We start from the raw sequence: 14,509 nt of genomic DNA, 5'->3' as shown, positions 1-14,509 counted from the left end.
ATTATTATGAAAGGGATGGAGTAAAACAGAAAGAAATACTCAATGTAATGCTTTGAAATAAGAAAATTTCAAAAAAGGCAAGAAAATAGCATGACAGTCAAAGCAATCACGAATGGTAATTCATGCACATGATGTCCCATGCATGGTAGAATTGCTTTTCACATGCATGATGTGGCATACAGGGAAGTAAAGTAAACTCTCAAAGGAAAAAAAGAGTAAAAGGTAAAGTAAACGAGTGCGTTTGATGCAGTTTTGGCCTGTTTAGTTGCCTGAATTGCTCTGTAATCTTGACCTGCACGATCTTAAAGCACCTTTGGGCCTAGCCTTAAAGGAACGCTCGGATCGATCATTTCTCTAGAGCTAGAACCAAGCGATGCAACTCGAGGGATGTGGATGGAGACGGTTGCATGCACGAAGACACGCGGGAGGTGAAGTATTTTGTCCCAAAACAACTGCCAAACGTTGGCTAGAGATTGATTGCATACCAAGCCAATCTCACAAAAGGTTATCAAATTTTTTGACTTTGCTAAATATTGGCAATGCTAAATGTTAGTAGCAAATCAATCAGTCTCTTCGTTACCAAGTTGTCTCACATAAAGTTGCCAATATCTGATAAGTCTTGGTATTGGCAACTTTTGACAATACCGACATTAGGCTAGCCAAATATTGGCAGCAAACCAATCATGGAAATACTTCGTCACGTCGGCAAGGGTGAAGATCGTACGTAGCAGGATGTAGTATATCAATTGTGAGCAGGCTGTCAGCCGTAGGTGACGGAGCAGCCAGCGCGTACGTACCTACTGCATTTTCATACTACTCACCAGTAGCGAGCAAGAAGAAGTCGAGAGACAGAGAAGAGGGCTAGCGGTCACATCTTCTCACATGGCGCCATGTGCAACAGCTCGGCCAGTTGCTTGCTTCACCGGTAAGTAAATAAACAAATTCTACAGTGAATAGACTGGTAAGATCGAATTGTCTTGTCACGTTTGCTATGCAGGAACTGCAGCAGCAGCTGGCAGCCATGAACAGGCACTGTCATTTCCAAGCAACCCATCCCATGCAGCAGTATATACCATACACACACAAGAAAAAGAGGAGAGGGGAGGAGAGAAGAGAAGAGACGAGAAGCGTACAGAGAGTTTTCTTCTCCTTCTCCTTGCTCTTTGTGGCGCGGCGCCGCATTGCAACTGCATCCATCGATCGGTAAGCAAAGCAACCCAACTCACTCATCCATCTCTCGCCGCCGGGCCTTGATCCATTCCCTCCTCTCGCGTTGCTGTTCATAGTCATAGCTCTACGTTTTCTCTTGATTCCCTTCGATTTATCCTCTCTCGCTCCTGTCCTGGCTGAGAGCACATCGTGTTTCTTCAATTCCTTATATCCTTGCACCGTTGCACGGATGGATCATGGATCCTTGTTCTGCCTGCTCTACATGGGCATCCCTCCTACTCCGTCCGAATTAAGGGCTCATTTGATTCAAAGAAATTCTATAGAATTTTCGGAGGATTGAAATCCTTAGGATATTTTTCAATGTTGGTCTTTTGATTAATAGGATTGGATCCCATAGGAATTTTTTCTATCAAATCTTTTGTACTACAATTCATAGGAATCTAACATCCATTCATACCTCTTTTTATAATTTCTTTGTTTTCTTGTGGCATCAAACAATCCTTACTAATCCTATCGAATTCAAATAGGCATGCCATTTCAATCCTATATTTTTATCTATTCCTGCGTTTTTAAAATCCTGTTAATCAAAGAGGTCCTAAATGATGCAACCTCTATACAAATCATATAAAGACTTGTATAGATATTGCCTCAATTAATTTGGATCCAAGGGAGTACATAAATTTGCGCGTTTGATATTTACATGCTGCCTGAATTTTTTTGCTAAGTCGATTTCGCAGAGAAGAAGATGAGGGCAGAGGCACATGCGAAGCGAGGCCCTCGTCAGGGCCTTGCCAGAGACGGGGACGACATGGCTAGCAGCGGCGTTGCCGACGTTGGCCAGGATGAGGGGTTCCTAGGTGCGGGGTGGGGCCTTTTTTTTACCGTGACTCGGATTAGAAGATAGTGAACTTGCCCGGAGACGGGGACGATGCGCCTGCCGCGCACCGTCCGCGTAGGCCAGGAACCACTAATACGCCCATAACGTTAGCAGGTAGCCGATGAATGTTGAGTACTTGTGGATTCATCAGCCAAGAATGTACTCCCTTCATCCCATAATATAAGATGTTACTGTTATGGGACAAAGAGTATCATTTAGCGAGCTAGCCTCCTTGCAGAGCATGTGTATGTGAGAGTTTCATTTTAGCTTCTACGACACCGGGCGGGATGAGCAACCCTATACCACGTGTAGCCACACTGGGACATGGGTTCTTAGGTGCGATGGGGTGGTTTTCAGTTTTGGATTGTCCCTCAGATTATGTAGCAACCTCGCCGGAAGCATGAACGGGGCGGTGAGCGGTGGCGAGCGGCGGGAGGTGAGGCAAGGATGGGAGAAGAGTTGGGCCCAGCCGTTGGATTTTAATCCAAGGGCCGAGGAAAAACCAGTCGACTCACATGTAGATCCACTGCTAAGCTAGTACGTACTCTACGTAGTAATCGGAACTCATGTAGTAGGTACTCTACGTAGTAATCGGGACTCATCAGAGCCACCGCGACGCCCCTATGATGTGACAATTAATAACACTCTTGATTTCATACATACGCACACATATCAAGATCAACCAGCACTACAAGTTACAACATCACTATAGCTACACCTCCTACAAGAAGGTCAACTTGCATGCATGTTCAACCTGAAACCAAATTAACTCTTTGTCGATTCATGTATGAATATGTCTCTCTCTTAACTTCGCATTCCTCTGCAGGACAACCTGATTAGCATGCAACGCAGGACAGCAGCCCCTGCGGCCAGCAGCAACCCCCCAGCGCGCTCTCATCAAAGCCATCCCGATGCCGCTGCTTCGTTGACAAATTCTGCCGGGGAGCTCACGCTACCCAACGGCGACCTCTACTCCGGCACGCTGTCGGGGGGAGTACCGGAGGGCACGGGGCGGTACGTCTGGTCAGGCAGCGGCTGCGTGTACGAGGGCGGGTGGAGGCGGGGGATGAGACACGGCATTGGAAGGACGGAGTGGCCGTCGGGGGCCGTCTACGAAGGCGAATACTCCGGCGGCTTCATGGACGGCGAAGGAACACACGTCGCCGCCGGCTCTTCCTCCTCGTCCTCTTACAAGGGTCAGTGGAAGCTGGACCGCAAGCACGGCCTCGGGCTCCAGGCGCACGCCAATGGCGACGTGTACCAGGGCGCCTGGGTCCAGGGCCAGATGGAAGGCCAGGGCAGGTACACGTGGGCCAACGGCAACAGCTACGTCGGCACCATGAGGAACGGCCTCATGTCCGGCAAAGGTGTCCTCACGTGGAGCACCGGGGACTCGTTCCAGGGGAACTGGGTCGCCGGCGTGGCGCACGGCTACGGGCTGTACACCTGGGAGGGCGGCGGGTGCTACCTCGGCACCTGGAGCAGGGGGCTCAAGGACGGGAAAGGCACCTTCTACCCTGAGCGCCGCAGGGTTCCCGCCGCTCGCCTCGACGACCTGAGGAAGAGGGGCGTGCTGCCCGACGTCTCCTTCGGCGCCGGCGCGGACCCAGAGCCCGCGGAGGCGGATGCGAGTTTGTCCAGGAGGAACTCAGGCCTCGGGCGGCCTCCGATGAAGAAGCGGCCGTCCCTGCAGAGACGCCGGAGTATCGGCGCGGCCATCGGAGTGGCCGTCGGGGTGGTCACCGGAGGTCCTGCAGGTCCTGGGAAAACGCTGAAATGTGAAGACACGGCTGGTTCCCTCTCCCAGATACTCGAGAGGGAGTACGCGCAGGGCGTCCTGATCAGCGAGGTCGTGCTGGATAAGAGCCTCCCGGATTCGCCGTCGTCCAAGAAACCGAGACTTGGACGGAGCAGGAAGGTGAAGGATGCCAAAAGGCCTGGAGAGACGATAATTAAAGGGCACCGGAGCTACGATCTGATGCTCTGTCTGCAACTTGGAATCAGGTAATGCATAACTCGGTACGGAATTAGTTATCCCTCAACTAATTCTGTAGTTGTACTAAGCTCGAGACACTTATTTTGAGACTGATACTCCGTACAAGGCATCCCAATCTAAATTTTCAACAGTTTCCTTCTATACATTGCTGTGACCTATGAAGCCTAGCTATGACCCGATAATTTAGTTTCCTTTATCGACATGAGAGTGTTACTGTCTCTAATTAAGGTTGAATGTGGCTGCACGCCTGTACTCAAGGTTTTGGTTACCGGGCGGTAAATTCGGTTACCACCCGGTAACCGCACATCTCGTTGCCCCACGGGAAATTGCCTTACCGAGGAAAAAAACGAATTTTAAAATGTGAATGAATTTGGCTGAATTTTTTTCAGACTCAAATTCATTAAAAAATCGTTTGGGAACTGCCCGGTATTTTTAGCTTACCGCGGTAACCAGATACCTTGGTGCCCCATAAGATATTCTTCTGCATCCAGAATCAAAAACCTTGGTCCTACTACTCAGGTACACAGTTGGGAGGATTACTCCGATTCAGGAGCGTGAAGTGCGAGCTTCTGATTTTGGCCCCAAAGCAAATTTCTGGATGAACTTCCCCAAAAACGGATCACCGCTTACTCCTTCACATCGTGCTCTAGATTTCAAGTGGAAGGACTACTGCCCAATGGTTTTCAGGTTTGTACTTCACTTTTCATTCAACATGAGTATATTGTTGGTCAGCATGTGTTCTTTTCATTATCTAAAAAATTATGTTCTTCTGTTGATCTAGTACATTCGTATAACTTAGCTTAACACAAGAAAAAAATTTATAAGGATGTCATCGAGTAACTTGAGTAGTTCAATGGCTGAAGTGTTACCCTGTTGCAATCAATCTGAATATTGTTCTGCAATGATCGATATTCAATGCTTATTAACTCACACAATTTGAAATTTATTTGTTTCAGTAGCTAGTGAGACACCCTTGCAGTATTTTATTTTTCAGAACATAACAAGACTAATTTCTTGGTAGAATTTGATTATAGAAATTTGAGGGAGATGTTCAAGATTGATACAGCAGATTACATGATTTCCATTAGTGGAAGTGATGCACTTAGGGAGCTATCTTCTCCTGGAAAGAGCGGGAGTATTTTTTTCTCATCACAAGATGACCAGTTTATGATCAAGACTCTTCGGAAATCAGAAGTGCAGGTTCTCTACCAATTCCAGCTCTTAATAGCAATAGCAAGATTCAAATGATCTGGAGCTTGCATGTCTCACCCAACACTTGATCCAAAACGGATATGTTCAATGATCCAGAATTGTTAGCTTATCTGAACCAGTTTCCTAGTTCACTTAATGAATCATATTTGCACTTGAATCAATTTTTTCCTTTTTGCCCATTTTCTTACATGTACAACATTGATATTTACTTGACATCATGCAGGTTCTTCTGCGTATGCTTCCATACTATTATCGTCATGTCCATACCTATGAGAATACACTTGTAACTAAATTTTTTGGCCTCCACAGGGTGAGACCTTCCAGCGGTCAAAAGGTAGTGACATTATTAACTCTTGCTTGAACTCCCTATTGTCTCATTTAAAGAATAGTCTTAGAATTCATCAAAAAAATACAACTTCGACTAGTACTGTACTGCCTACAAAACCTTCTTATTTAGTTCATGTCAAAATAATACTATTGGGTTTTCAAGAGAAGTGGTTTAATAATATAATTATTTTGGCAACTCAAAAATAGAATAATTATTATCTTGCGACTTCCGATGACATATCACAGTTGCAATTGATAGTCAATGTTGCAGAGACTGTCTAAAGCTTCTTATATTTTTTTTAACGGCATATATTTATTTCCTTCATCTTAAAATGATATTAGTTGTCTGATCTGATATTTCATATTCTAGCTACTTTTCAAATGATGGTAAAAACTTAATCGTGTATTTTTGTTTTTGTTGTATATGCAGTTTCGATTTGTAGTGATGGGCAACATGTTCTGCACAGAACTTAGAATTCATCGAAGATTTGATTTGAAAGGTTCGTCTTTGGGCCGTTCTACGGAGAAAATTAAAATTGACGAGAACACGACACTGAAAGATTTGGATCTGAACTATTCATTTTATCTCGAGCCTTCTTGGCGGGATGCTTTGCTTAAGTAAGCATGTTCACTGAGAAAAAACAGCTTATTCTCATGACCATTTTATCTTTGTAACAACCATGCTATGTTCTTATTCTGTGTAGGCAGATTGAAATCGATAGCGAATTTCTAAGGAACCACAGTATAATGGATTACAGTTTGCTTCTTGGTTTCCATTACCGGGCTCGTCGAAACCTACAAATAGGATCATCATGTCCTGAAAGCATTTTGCCAGATAAACTAACCATTCTTTCGGAAGCAGGTAAGAATGCAATCTATATCTTATTTCTCTGAGTATGTTTTCCAAATAACACATTTCGCAATAGCATGTTTTGCTTGCTGATATCAATAACGCAGATGCCGCGGAGGAGGATTCCGCTTATAATTATCGAGGCGGGCTGATTTTGGTGCAGCGAGGCAGTGACAAAAATGGTTCAGATGCTGTTGGCCCGCACGTAAGGGGGAGCCGCCTGCGTGCGCCGTCGGGTTGTTTCGAGGAAGTAGATCTTCTGATTCCAGGCACAGGAAGGTCATTACAAATTGATTTCTGTTGTTCCATCCTCATGTTCTTCCAATGCTAAATGTATGATCTGAGATGATTGAATTTGTTGTGAAATTGAATAGGCTCCCCATCCAGCTAGGGGTCAACATGCCGGCGAGAGCGGAGAAAGAAGAGAAACAAGAAGAAGGCAGCAAATCACTCCATCACATGTATGATGTGGTGCTCTACATAGGGATCATTGATATTCTGCAGAAGTACAACATGACAAAGAAGATTGAGCATGCATACAAGTCCATCAAGTATAAGTATAACCCCTTGTCAATATCTGCAGTTGAACCTCAATTCTACTCGGAGCGTTTCCTCAAGTTTGTCGGGACCGCCTTCCCACAAAACTCATCTAATCAATAAATCATCTTTCTTTCCTCCTCTCTTGCTAGAAAAAATGTAAAAAAAAAGGGAAATCCAGGGAAGTGTGTTTGCTTGATATATTAATGTTGTGCATGTGTATGGTTGAGACCGTTGGAGGCAATGTATGTATGTATATTTGTCAAAAGCAACATAGACAAAAGAAGGCATCAGCGAGGGCTCATTATGAATGGATTTGGTTGTGGATTTCTGTCATATTGACTTACCAACCACCCCACTCTCACGGCTCTCCTGGCCCTGCTCATTGGCACCCTCCTCATTGCCGTGGCAAGAGCCTTAGCCTTAGTCGCTGTCACCGGCATTGGCGCTGGAGGAGGCGGCTACAATGGTGATGGAGGTCAGGGAGAAGGCGGTGGAAGCTCCGGTCATCATTATGGCTATGGCTATGCACTTGTCCTCCTCCCACCCGACGATGTTTGCTATCCAGTGTAACGCTCCGGACACATCCGCCGGTGGTCGTTACTCCTGGCGGGATCTAGATTGTCCCCACAGATCAATACTAGTCTTTTCTGCGCACTTTGTCCTTACTCGTGCACACCCGGGAGCAACTTCCTGGTCGGTCACCCATCCTGAAACTACTCCTACTTGAGCACGCTTAAGTTTGGAGTTCTGTCTGAATGGACTCCCGGAAAAAAAGGAATTTCTTATTGATATGAGTAGTCTATCATCCCTAATAAGCCAGGCTATCATATCCAGCGGCGTCCCTCATTGTTGATGTTTCACTCCTTGTCACCGTGGATAACAACGATGCACGTGAAACATAGGGCGGGGAGCTTACGACCATCGATGTTGGGAAATGCAGTATTTCAAAAAAATTCCTACGATCACGCAAGATCTATCTAGGAGATGCAAAGCAACTGAGAGGAGAGAGTGTGTCCACATACCCTCGTAAACCGAAAGCGGAAGCGTTAAGTAACGCGGTTGATGTAGTCGAACGTCTTCGCGATCCAACTGATCAAGTACCGCACGCATGTCACCTCCGCGATCTGCACACGTTCAACTCGGTGACGTCCCTCGTACTCTTGATCCAGTTGAGGCCGAGGGAGAGTTTCGTCAGCACGACGGTGTGATGACGGTGATGATGAAGTTACCGACGCAGGGCTTCGCCTAAGCACTACAACGATATGGCCGAGGTGGAAATCTGTGGAGGGAGGCACCACACACAGCTAAGACAACTGTCAACTTTTGTGTTCTAGGGTGCCCCCTGCCCCTGTATATAAAGAAGCAAGGGGGAGGCCGGCCGGCCCTCATGGGGCACGCCCCGAGTAGGATTCCTACTAGGAATAGGAATCCTATTCCTAGTAGGTTTCCAACAAGGGAAGAGAGGGGGAAGGAAGGAGAGGAAGAAAGGGAGAAGGAAAGGGAGGGGGCGCCGCCCCCTCCTAGTCCAATTCGGACTCCTCAAGGGGGGGGGGGGCGTCCAGCCCTAGGGCCCTCTCCTCTCTCTCACACACACAAGGCCCATGTTGGCCCATTAGTTCCCCTGGGGTTTCCGATAACCCCCGGGCACTCCGATATTTATCGGTGACCCCGGAACTCATCCGGTGTCCGAATAACATCGTCCAATATATCAATATTTATGTCTTGATCATTTCGAGAATCCTCGTCATGTGCGTGATCACATCCGGGACTCTGAACTACCTTCGGTACATCAAAACACATAAACTCATAATACCGATCGTCATTGAACGTTAAGCATGCGGACCCTATGGGTTCGAGAACTATGTAGACATGACCGAGACTCATCTCCGGTTAATAACCAATAGCCGAACCTGGATGCTCATATTGGTTCCTACATATTCTACGAAGATCTTTATCGGTCAAACCGCATAACAACATACATTGTTCCCTTTGTCATCGGTATGTTACTTGCCCGAGATTCGATCGTCGGTATCTCAATACCTAGTTCAATCTCATTAGCGGCAAGTCTCTTTACTCGTTCCGTAATGCAACATCCGGCAACTAACTCATTAGTCACATTGCTTGCAAGGCTTATAGTGATGTGCATTACCGAGAGGGCCCAGAGATACCTCTCTGATACATAGAGTGACAAATCCTAATCTCGATCTATGCCAACTCAACAAACACCATTGGAGACACCTGTAGAGCATCTTTATAGTCAATCAGTTACGTTGTGACGTTTGATAGCACACTAAGTGTTCCTCCGGTATTCGGGAGTTGCATAATCTCATAGTCATAGTAACATGTATGAGTCATGAAGAAAGCAATAACAATAAACTAAACGATCATAGTGCTATGGTAACGGATGGGCGAAGTCAATCACATCATTCTCTAATGATTTGATCCCGTTCATCAAATGTCAACTCATGTCTATGGTTAGGAAACTTAACCATCTTTGATTAACGAGCTAGTCAAGTAGAGGCATACTAGTGACACTCTGTTTGTCTATGTATTCACACATGTACTAAGTTTCTGGTTAATACAATTCTAGCATGAATAATAAATATTTATCATGATATAAGGAAACATAAATAACAACTTTATTATTGCCTCTAGGGCATATTTCCTTCAGTCTCCCACTTGCACTAGAGTCAATAATCTAGTTCACATCATCATGTGATTTCACACCAATAGTTCACACTTTTATGTGATTAGTTCACATCTTCATGTAACTAATACCCAAAGGGTTTACTAGAGTTAATAATTTAGTTCACATCGCCATGTGATTAACACCCAAAGAGTGATCATGTTTTTCTTGTGAGAAAAGTTTAGTCTACGGGTCTGCAACATTCAGATCCGTATGTATTTTGCAAATTTCTATGTCCATAATACTCTGCACGGAGATACTCTAACTAATTGCTCCCACTTTCAATATGTATCTAGATCGGTGTAAAAAGCTTGCATTGACGTAACTCTTTACGACGAACTCTTTTGTCATCTCCATAACCGAGAAATATTTCCTTAGTCCTCTAAGGATAATTTTGACCGTTGTCCAGTGATATACTCCTAGATCACTATTGTACTCCTTTGCCAAAATCATGCTAAGGTATACAATAGGTCTGGTACACAACATAGCATACTTTATAGAACCTATGACTTAAGCATAGGGAATGACTTTTCATTATCTTTCTATTTTCTGCCGTGGCCGGGTTTTGAGTCTTTACTCAATTTCACACCTTACAACTCAGGCAAGAACTCCTTATTTTGACTAATCCATTTTGAACTCCTTCAAAATCTTATCAAGGTATGTACTCATCGAAAATCTTATCAAGCGTCTTGATCTATCTTTATAGATCTTGATGCCCAATATGTAAGTAGCTTTACAGGTAATTCTTTCTTTGAAAAAACTCCTTTCAAATTCTCCTTTATGCTTTCCAGAAAATTCTACATCATTTTCGATCAACAATATGTTATTCACATATACTTATCAGAAAGGCTGTAGTGCTCCCACTCACTTTCTTGTAAATACAGGCTTAGCCGCAACTCTATATAAAACTACATGCTTTGATCAACCCATCAAAGCGTATATTCCAACTCCAAGATGTTTGCACCAGTCCATAGATGGATCACTGGAGCTTGCACACTTTGTTAACACCTTTAGGATTGACAAAACCTTTTGGATGCATCATATACAGCTCTTTTTTAATAAATCCATTCAGGAATGTAGTTTTGATATCCATTTGCCAGATTTCATAAAATGCGGCAACTGCTAACATGATTCGGACAGACTTTTAAGTATCGATACGAGTGAGAAAATCTCATCGTAGTCAACACCTTGAACTTGTCGAAAACCTTTTGCGACAATTCGAGCTTTGTAGATAGTAACACTACTATCAGCGTCCGTCTTCCTCTTGAAGATCCATTTATTCTGAATGGATCACCGATCATCGGGCAAGTCAATCAAAGTCCATACTTTGTTCTCATACGTGGATCCCATCTCAGATTTCATGGCCTCAAGCCATTTCACGGAATCTGGGCTCATCATCGCTTCCTCATAGTTCGTAGGTTCGTCATAGTCTAGTAACATGACTTCCAGAACAGGATTACTGTACCACTCTGGTGCGGAACATACTCTGCTTGACCTACTAGGTTTGGTAGTAACTTGATCTGAAATTTCATGATCATTATCATTAGCTTCCTCACTAATTGGTGTAGGCATCATTGGAACTGATTTCTGTGACGAACTACTTTCAAATTCGGGAGAAGGTACAATTACCTCATCAAGTTTTACTTTCCTCCCACTCACTTCTTTCGAGAGAAACTCCTTCTCTAGAAAAGATCTACTCTTAGCAACAAAGATCTTGCCTTCGGATATGTGATAGAAGGTGTACCCAATAGTTTCTTTTGGGCACCCTATGAAGACGCACTTCTACGATTTGGGTTTGAGCTTATCAGGCTGAAACTTTTTCACATAAGCATCGCAACCCCAAACTTTAAGAAATGATAGCTTAGGTTTCTTGCTAAACCACAGTTCATACGGTGTCATCTCAATGGATTTTTAGATGGTGCCCTATTTAACGTGAATGCAGCTGTCTCTAATGCATAATCCCAAACGATAGTGGTAAATTGGTAAGAGACATCATAGATCGCACCATATCTAATAAAGTACGGTTATGATGTTCAGACACACCATTATGCGGTGGTGTTCTAGGTGGCGTGAGTTGTGAAACAATTCGACATTGTTTCAACTGAAGGCCAAACTCGTAACTCAAATATTTTGTCTCCATGATCAGATCGTAGAAACTTTATTTTCTTGTTACGATGATTCTCCACTTCACTCTGAAATTCTTTAAACTTTTCAAATGTTTCAGACTTGTGTTTCATTAAGTAGATATACTCATATCTGCTCAAATCATCTATAAAGGTCAGAAAATAACGATACCCGCCGCGAGCCTCAACACTCATCGGACCACATACATCGGTATGTATTATTTCCAATAAGTTAGTGGCTCGCTCCATTGTTCCGAAGAACGGAGTCTTAGTCATCTTGCCCATGAGGCATGGTTCGCAAGCATCAAATGATTCATAATCAAGTGATTCCGAAAGTCCATCTTCATGGAGTTTCTTCATGCGCTTTACACCAATATGACCTAAACGGTAGTGCCACAAGTATGTTGCACTATCATTATCAACTTTGCATCTTTTGGCATCAATATTATGAAATATGTGTATCACTGCCATTGAGATTTAATAAACCATTTATATTAAGTGTATGACCATAGAAGGTTTTACTCATGTAAACAGAACAACAATTATTTGTCTTAAATGCATAATCGTATTGCAATAAACATGACCCAATCATATTTATGCTCAACGCAAACACCAAATAACATTTATTTTAGGTTCAACACTAATCCCGAAGGTAAAAGGAGTGTGCGATGGTGATCTTATCAACCTTGGAATCATTTCCAAAACACATTGACACCTTGCCCTTAACTAGTCTTTGTTCATTTTGCAACTCCTGTTTCGAGTTACTAATCATAGCAACTGAAACGGTATCAAATACCCTAGGGTTACTATGAACACTAGTAAAGTACACATCAATAACATGTATATCAAATATACTTTTGTTCACTTTGCCATCCTTTTTATCTGCCAAGTATTTGGGGTAGTTCCGCTTCTAGTGACCATTCCCTTTGCAGTAGAAGCACTCAGTTTCAGGTTTAGGTCTAGCTTTGGGCTTCTTCACGGGAGTGGCAACTTGCTTGCCATTCTTCTTGAAGTTCCCTTTCTTTCCCTTGCCCTTTTACTTGAAACTAGTGGTCTTGTCAACCATCAACACTTGATGCTTTTTCTTGATTTCTACCTTCGCCAATTTCAGCATCGCGAAGAGCTTGGGAATCGTTTCCGTTATCCCTTGCATATTATAGTTCATCACGAAGTTCTAGTAACTTGGTGATAGTGACTGGAGAACTCAGTCAATCACTATCTTATCTAGAAGATTAACTCCCACTTGATTCAAGTGATTGTAGTACTCAGACATTCTGAGCACATGCTCACTAGCTGAGCTATTCTCCTCCATCTTGTAGGCAAAGTATTTGTCAGAGGTCTGATGTCTACTACACAACCTTCTTCTTGTAGACGTTGTTGGGCCTCCAAGTGCATAGGTTAGTAGGACAGTAGCAAATTTTCCTCAAGTGAATGACCTAAGGTTTATCAATCCGTAGGAGGCGTAGGATGAAGATGGTCTCTCTCAAACAACCCTGCAACCAAATAGCAAAGAGCCTCTTGTGTCCCCAACACACCCAATACAATGGTAAATTGTATAGGTGCACTAGTTCGGCGAAGAGATGATGATACAAGTGCAATATGGATGGTAGATATAGGTTTTTGTAATCTGAAAATATAAAAACAGCAAGGTAACTAATGATAAAATTAAGCACAAACGGTATTGCAATGTGTTGAAACAAGGCCTAGGGTTCATACTTTCACCAGTGCAAGTTCTCTCAACAATAATCACATAATTGGATCATATAACTATCCCTCAACATGCAACAATGAGTCACTCCAAAGTCACTAATAGCGGAGAAAAAACGAAGAGATTATGGTAGGGTACGAAACCACCTCAAAGTTATCCTTTCTGATCGATCTATTCAAGAGTCCGTAGTAAAATAACATGAAGCTATTCTTTCTGTTCAATCTATCATAGAGTTCGTACTAGAATAACACCGTAAGACACAAATCAACCAAAACCCTAATGTCACCTAGATACTCCAATGTCACTCAAGTATCCGTGGGTATGATTATACGATATGCATCACACAATCTTAGATTCGTCTATTCAACCAACACAAAGAACTTTAAAGAGTGCCCCAAAGTTTCTACCAGAGAGTCAAGACGAAAACGTGTGCTAACCCCTATGCATAAGTTCACGAGGTCACGGAACTCGCAAGTTGATCACCAAAACATACATCAAGTGGATCACGTGATATCCCATTGTCACCACAGATAAGCACATGCAAGACATACATCAAGTGTTCTCAAATCCTCAAAGACTCAATCCGATAAGATAACTTCAAAGGGAAAACTCAATCCATTACAAGAGAGTAGAGGGGGAGAAACATCATAAGATCCAAATATAATAGCAAAGCTCGCAATACATCAAGATCATGCCATCTCAAGAACACGAGAGAGAGAGAGAGAGAGAGAGAGAGATCAAACACATAGCTACTGGTACATACCCTCAGCCCCGAGGGTGAACTACTCCCTCCTCGTCATGGAGAGCGCCGGGATGATGAAGATGGCCACCGGAGAGGGATTCCCCCCTCCGGCAGCGTGCCGGAACGGGTCTAGATTAGTTTTCGGTGGCTACGGAGGCTTCTGGCAGCGGAACTCCCAATCTAGGTTTCTTTCTGGAAGTTTCTGTATATATAAGAGGTTTTGGCGTCGAGAACAAGTCAGGGGGTCTCCGGGCTGTCCACGAGGCAGGGGGGTGCGC

At 43.7% G+C, this 14,509-nt stretch overlaps 1 protein-coding gene across 1 annotated transcript; it reads left to right on the top strand.

Moving 5' to 3' along the window:
* Positions 1 to 788: 788 nt before the first annotated feature.
* Positions 789 to 7,305, top strand: LOC125539812 (phosphatidylinositol 4-phosphate 5-kinase 9-like). The gene is made up of 10 exons (XM_048703330.1): positions 789 to 925; positions 998 to 1,203; positions 2,874 to 4,051; positions 4,563 to 4,730; positions 5,078 to 5,243; positions 5,479 to 5,589; positions 6,013 to 6,200; positions 6,287 to 6,444; positions 6,540 to 6,711; positions 6,807 to 7,305. The coding sequence occupies exons 1-10, from the start codon at positions 883 to 885 to the stop codon at positions 7,090 to 7,092; spliced, it is 2,676 nt and encodes an 891-aa protein (XP_048559287.1). The 5' UTR covers positions 789 to 882; the 3' UTR covers positions 7,093 to 7,305.
* The last annotated feature ends 7,204 nt before the right edge of the window (positions 7,306 to 14,509 follow it).

This window comes from Triticum urartu, chromosome 2, assembly GCF_003073215.2.
Source record: "Triticum urartu cultivar G1812 chromosome 2, Tu2.1, whole genome shotgun sequence".
NCBI lineage: Eukaryota > Viridiplantae > Streptophyta > Magnoliopsida > Poales > Poaceae > Triticum > Triticum urartu.
This window is presented reverse-complemented; position numbering and strand designations above follow the sequence as displayed.

Excerpts from the sequence above, each read along its gene's own strand:
- LOC125539812 (XM_048703330.1), top strand. The coding sequence starts at position 883 with ATGGCGCCATGTGCAACAGCTCGGCCAGTTGCTTGCTTCACCG. Across the intron at positions 926-997 it reads GCCAGTTGCTTGCTTCACCG|GAACTGCAGCAGCAGCTGGC; the intron begins GTAAGTAAATAA and ends TTTGCTATGCAG. Across the intron at positions 5,244-5,478 it reads TTCGGAAATCAGAAGTGCAG|GTTCTTCTGCGTATGCTTCC; the intron begins GTTCTCTACCAA and ends GACATCATGCAG.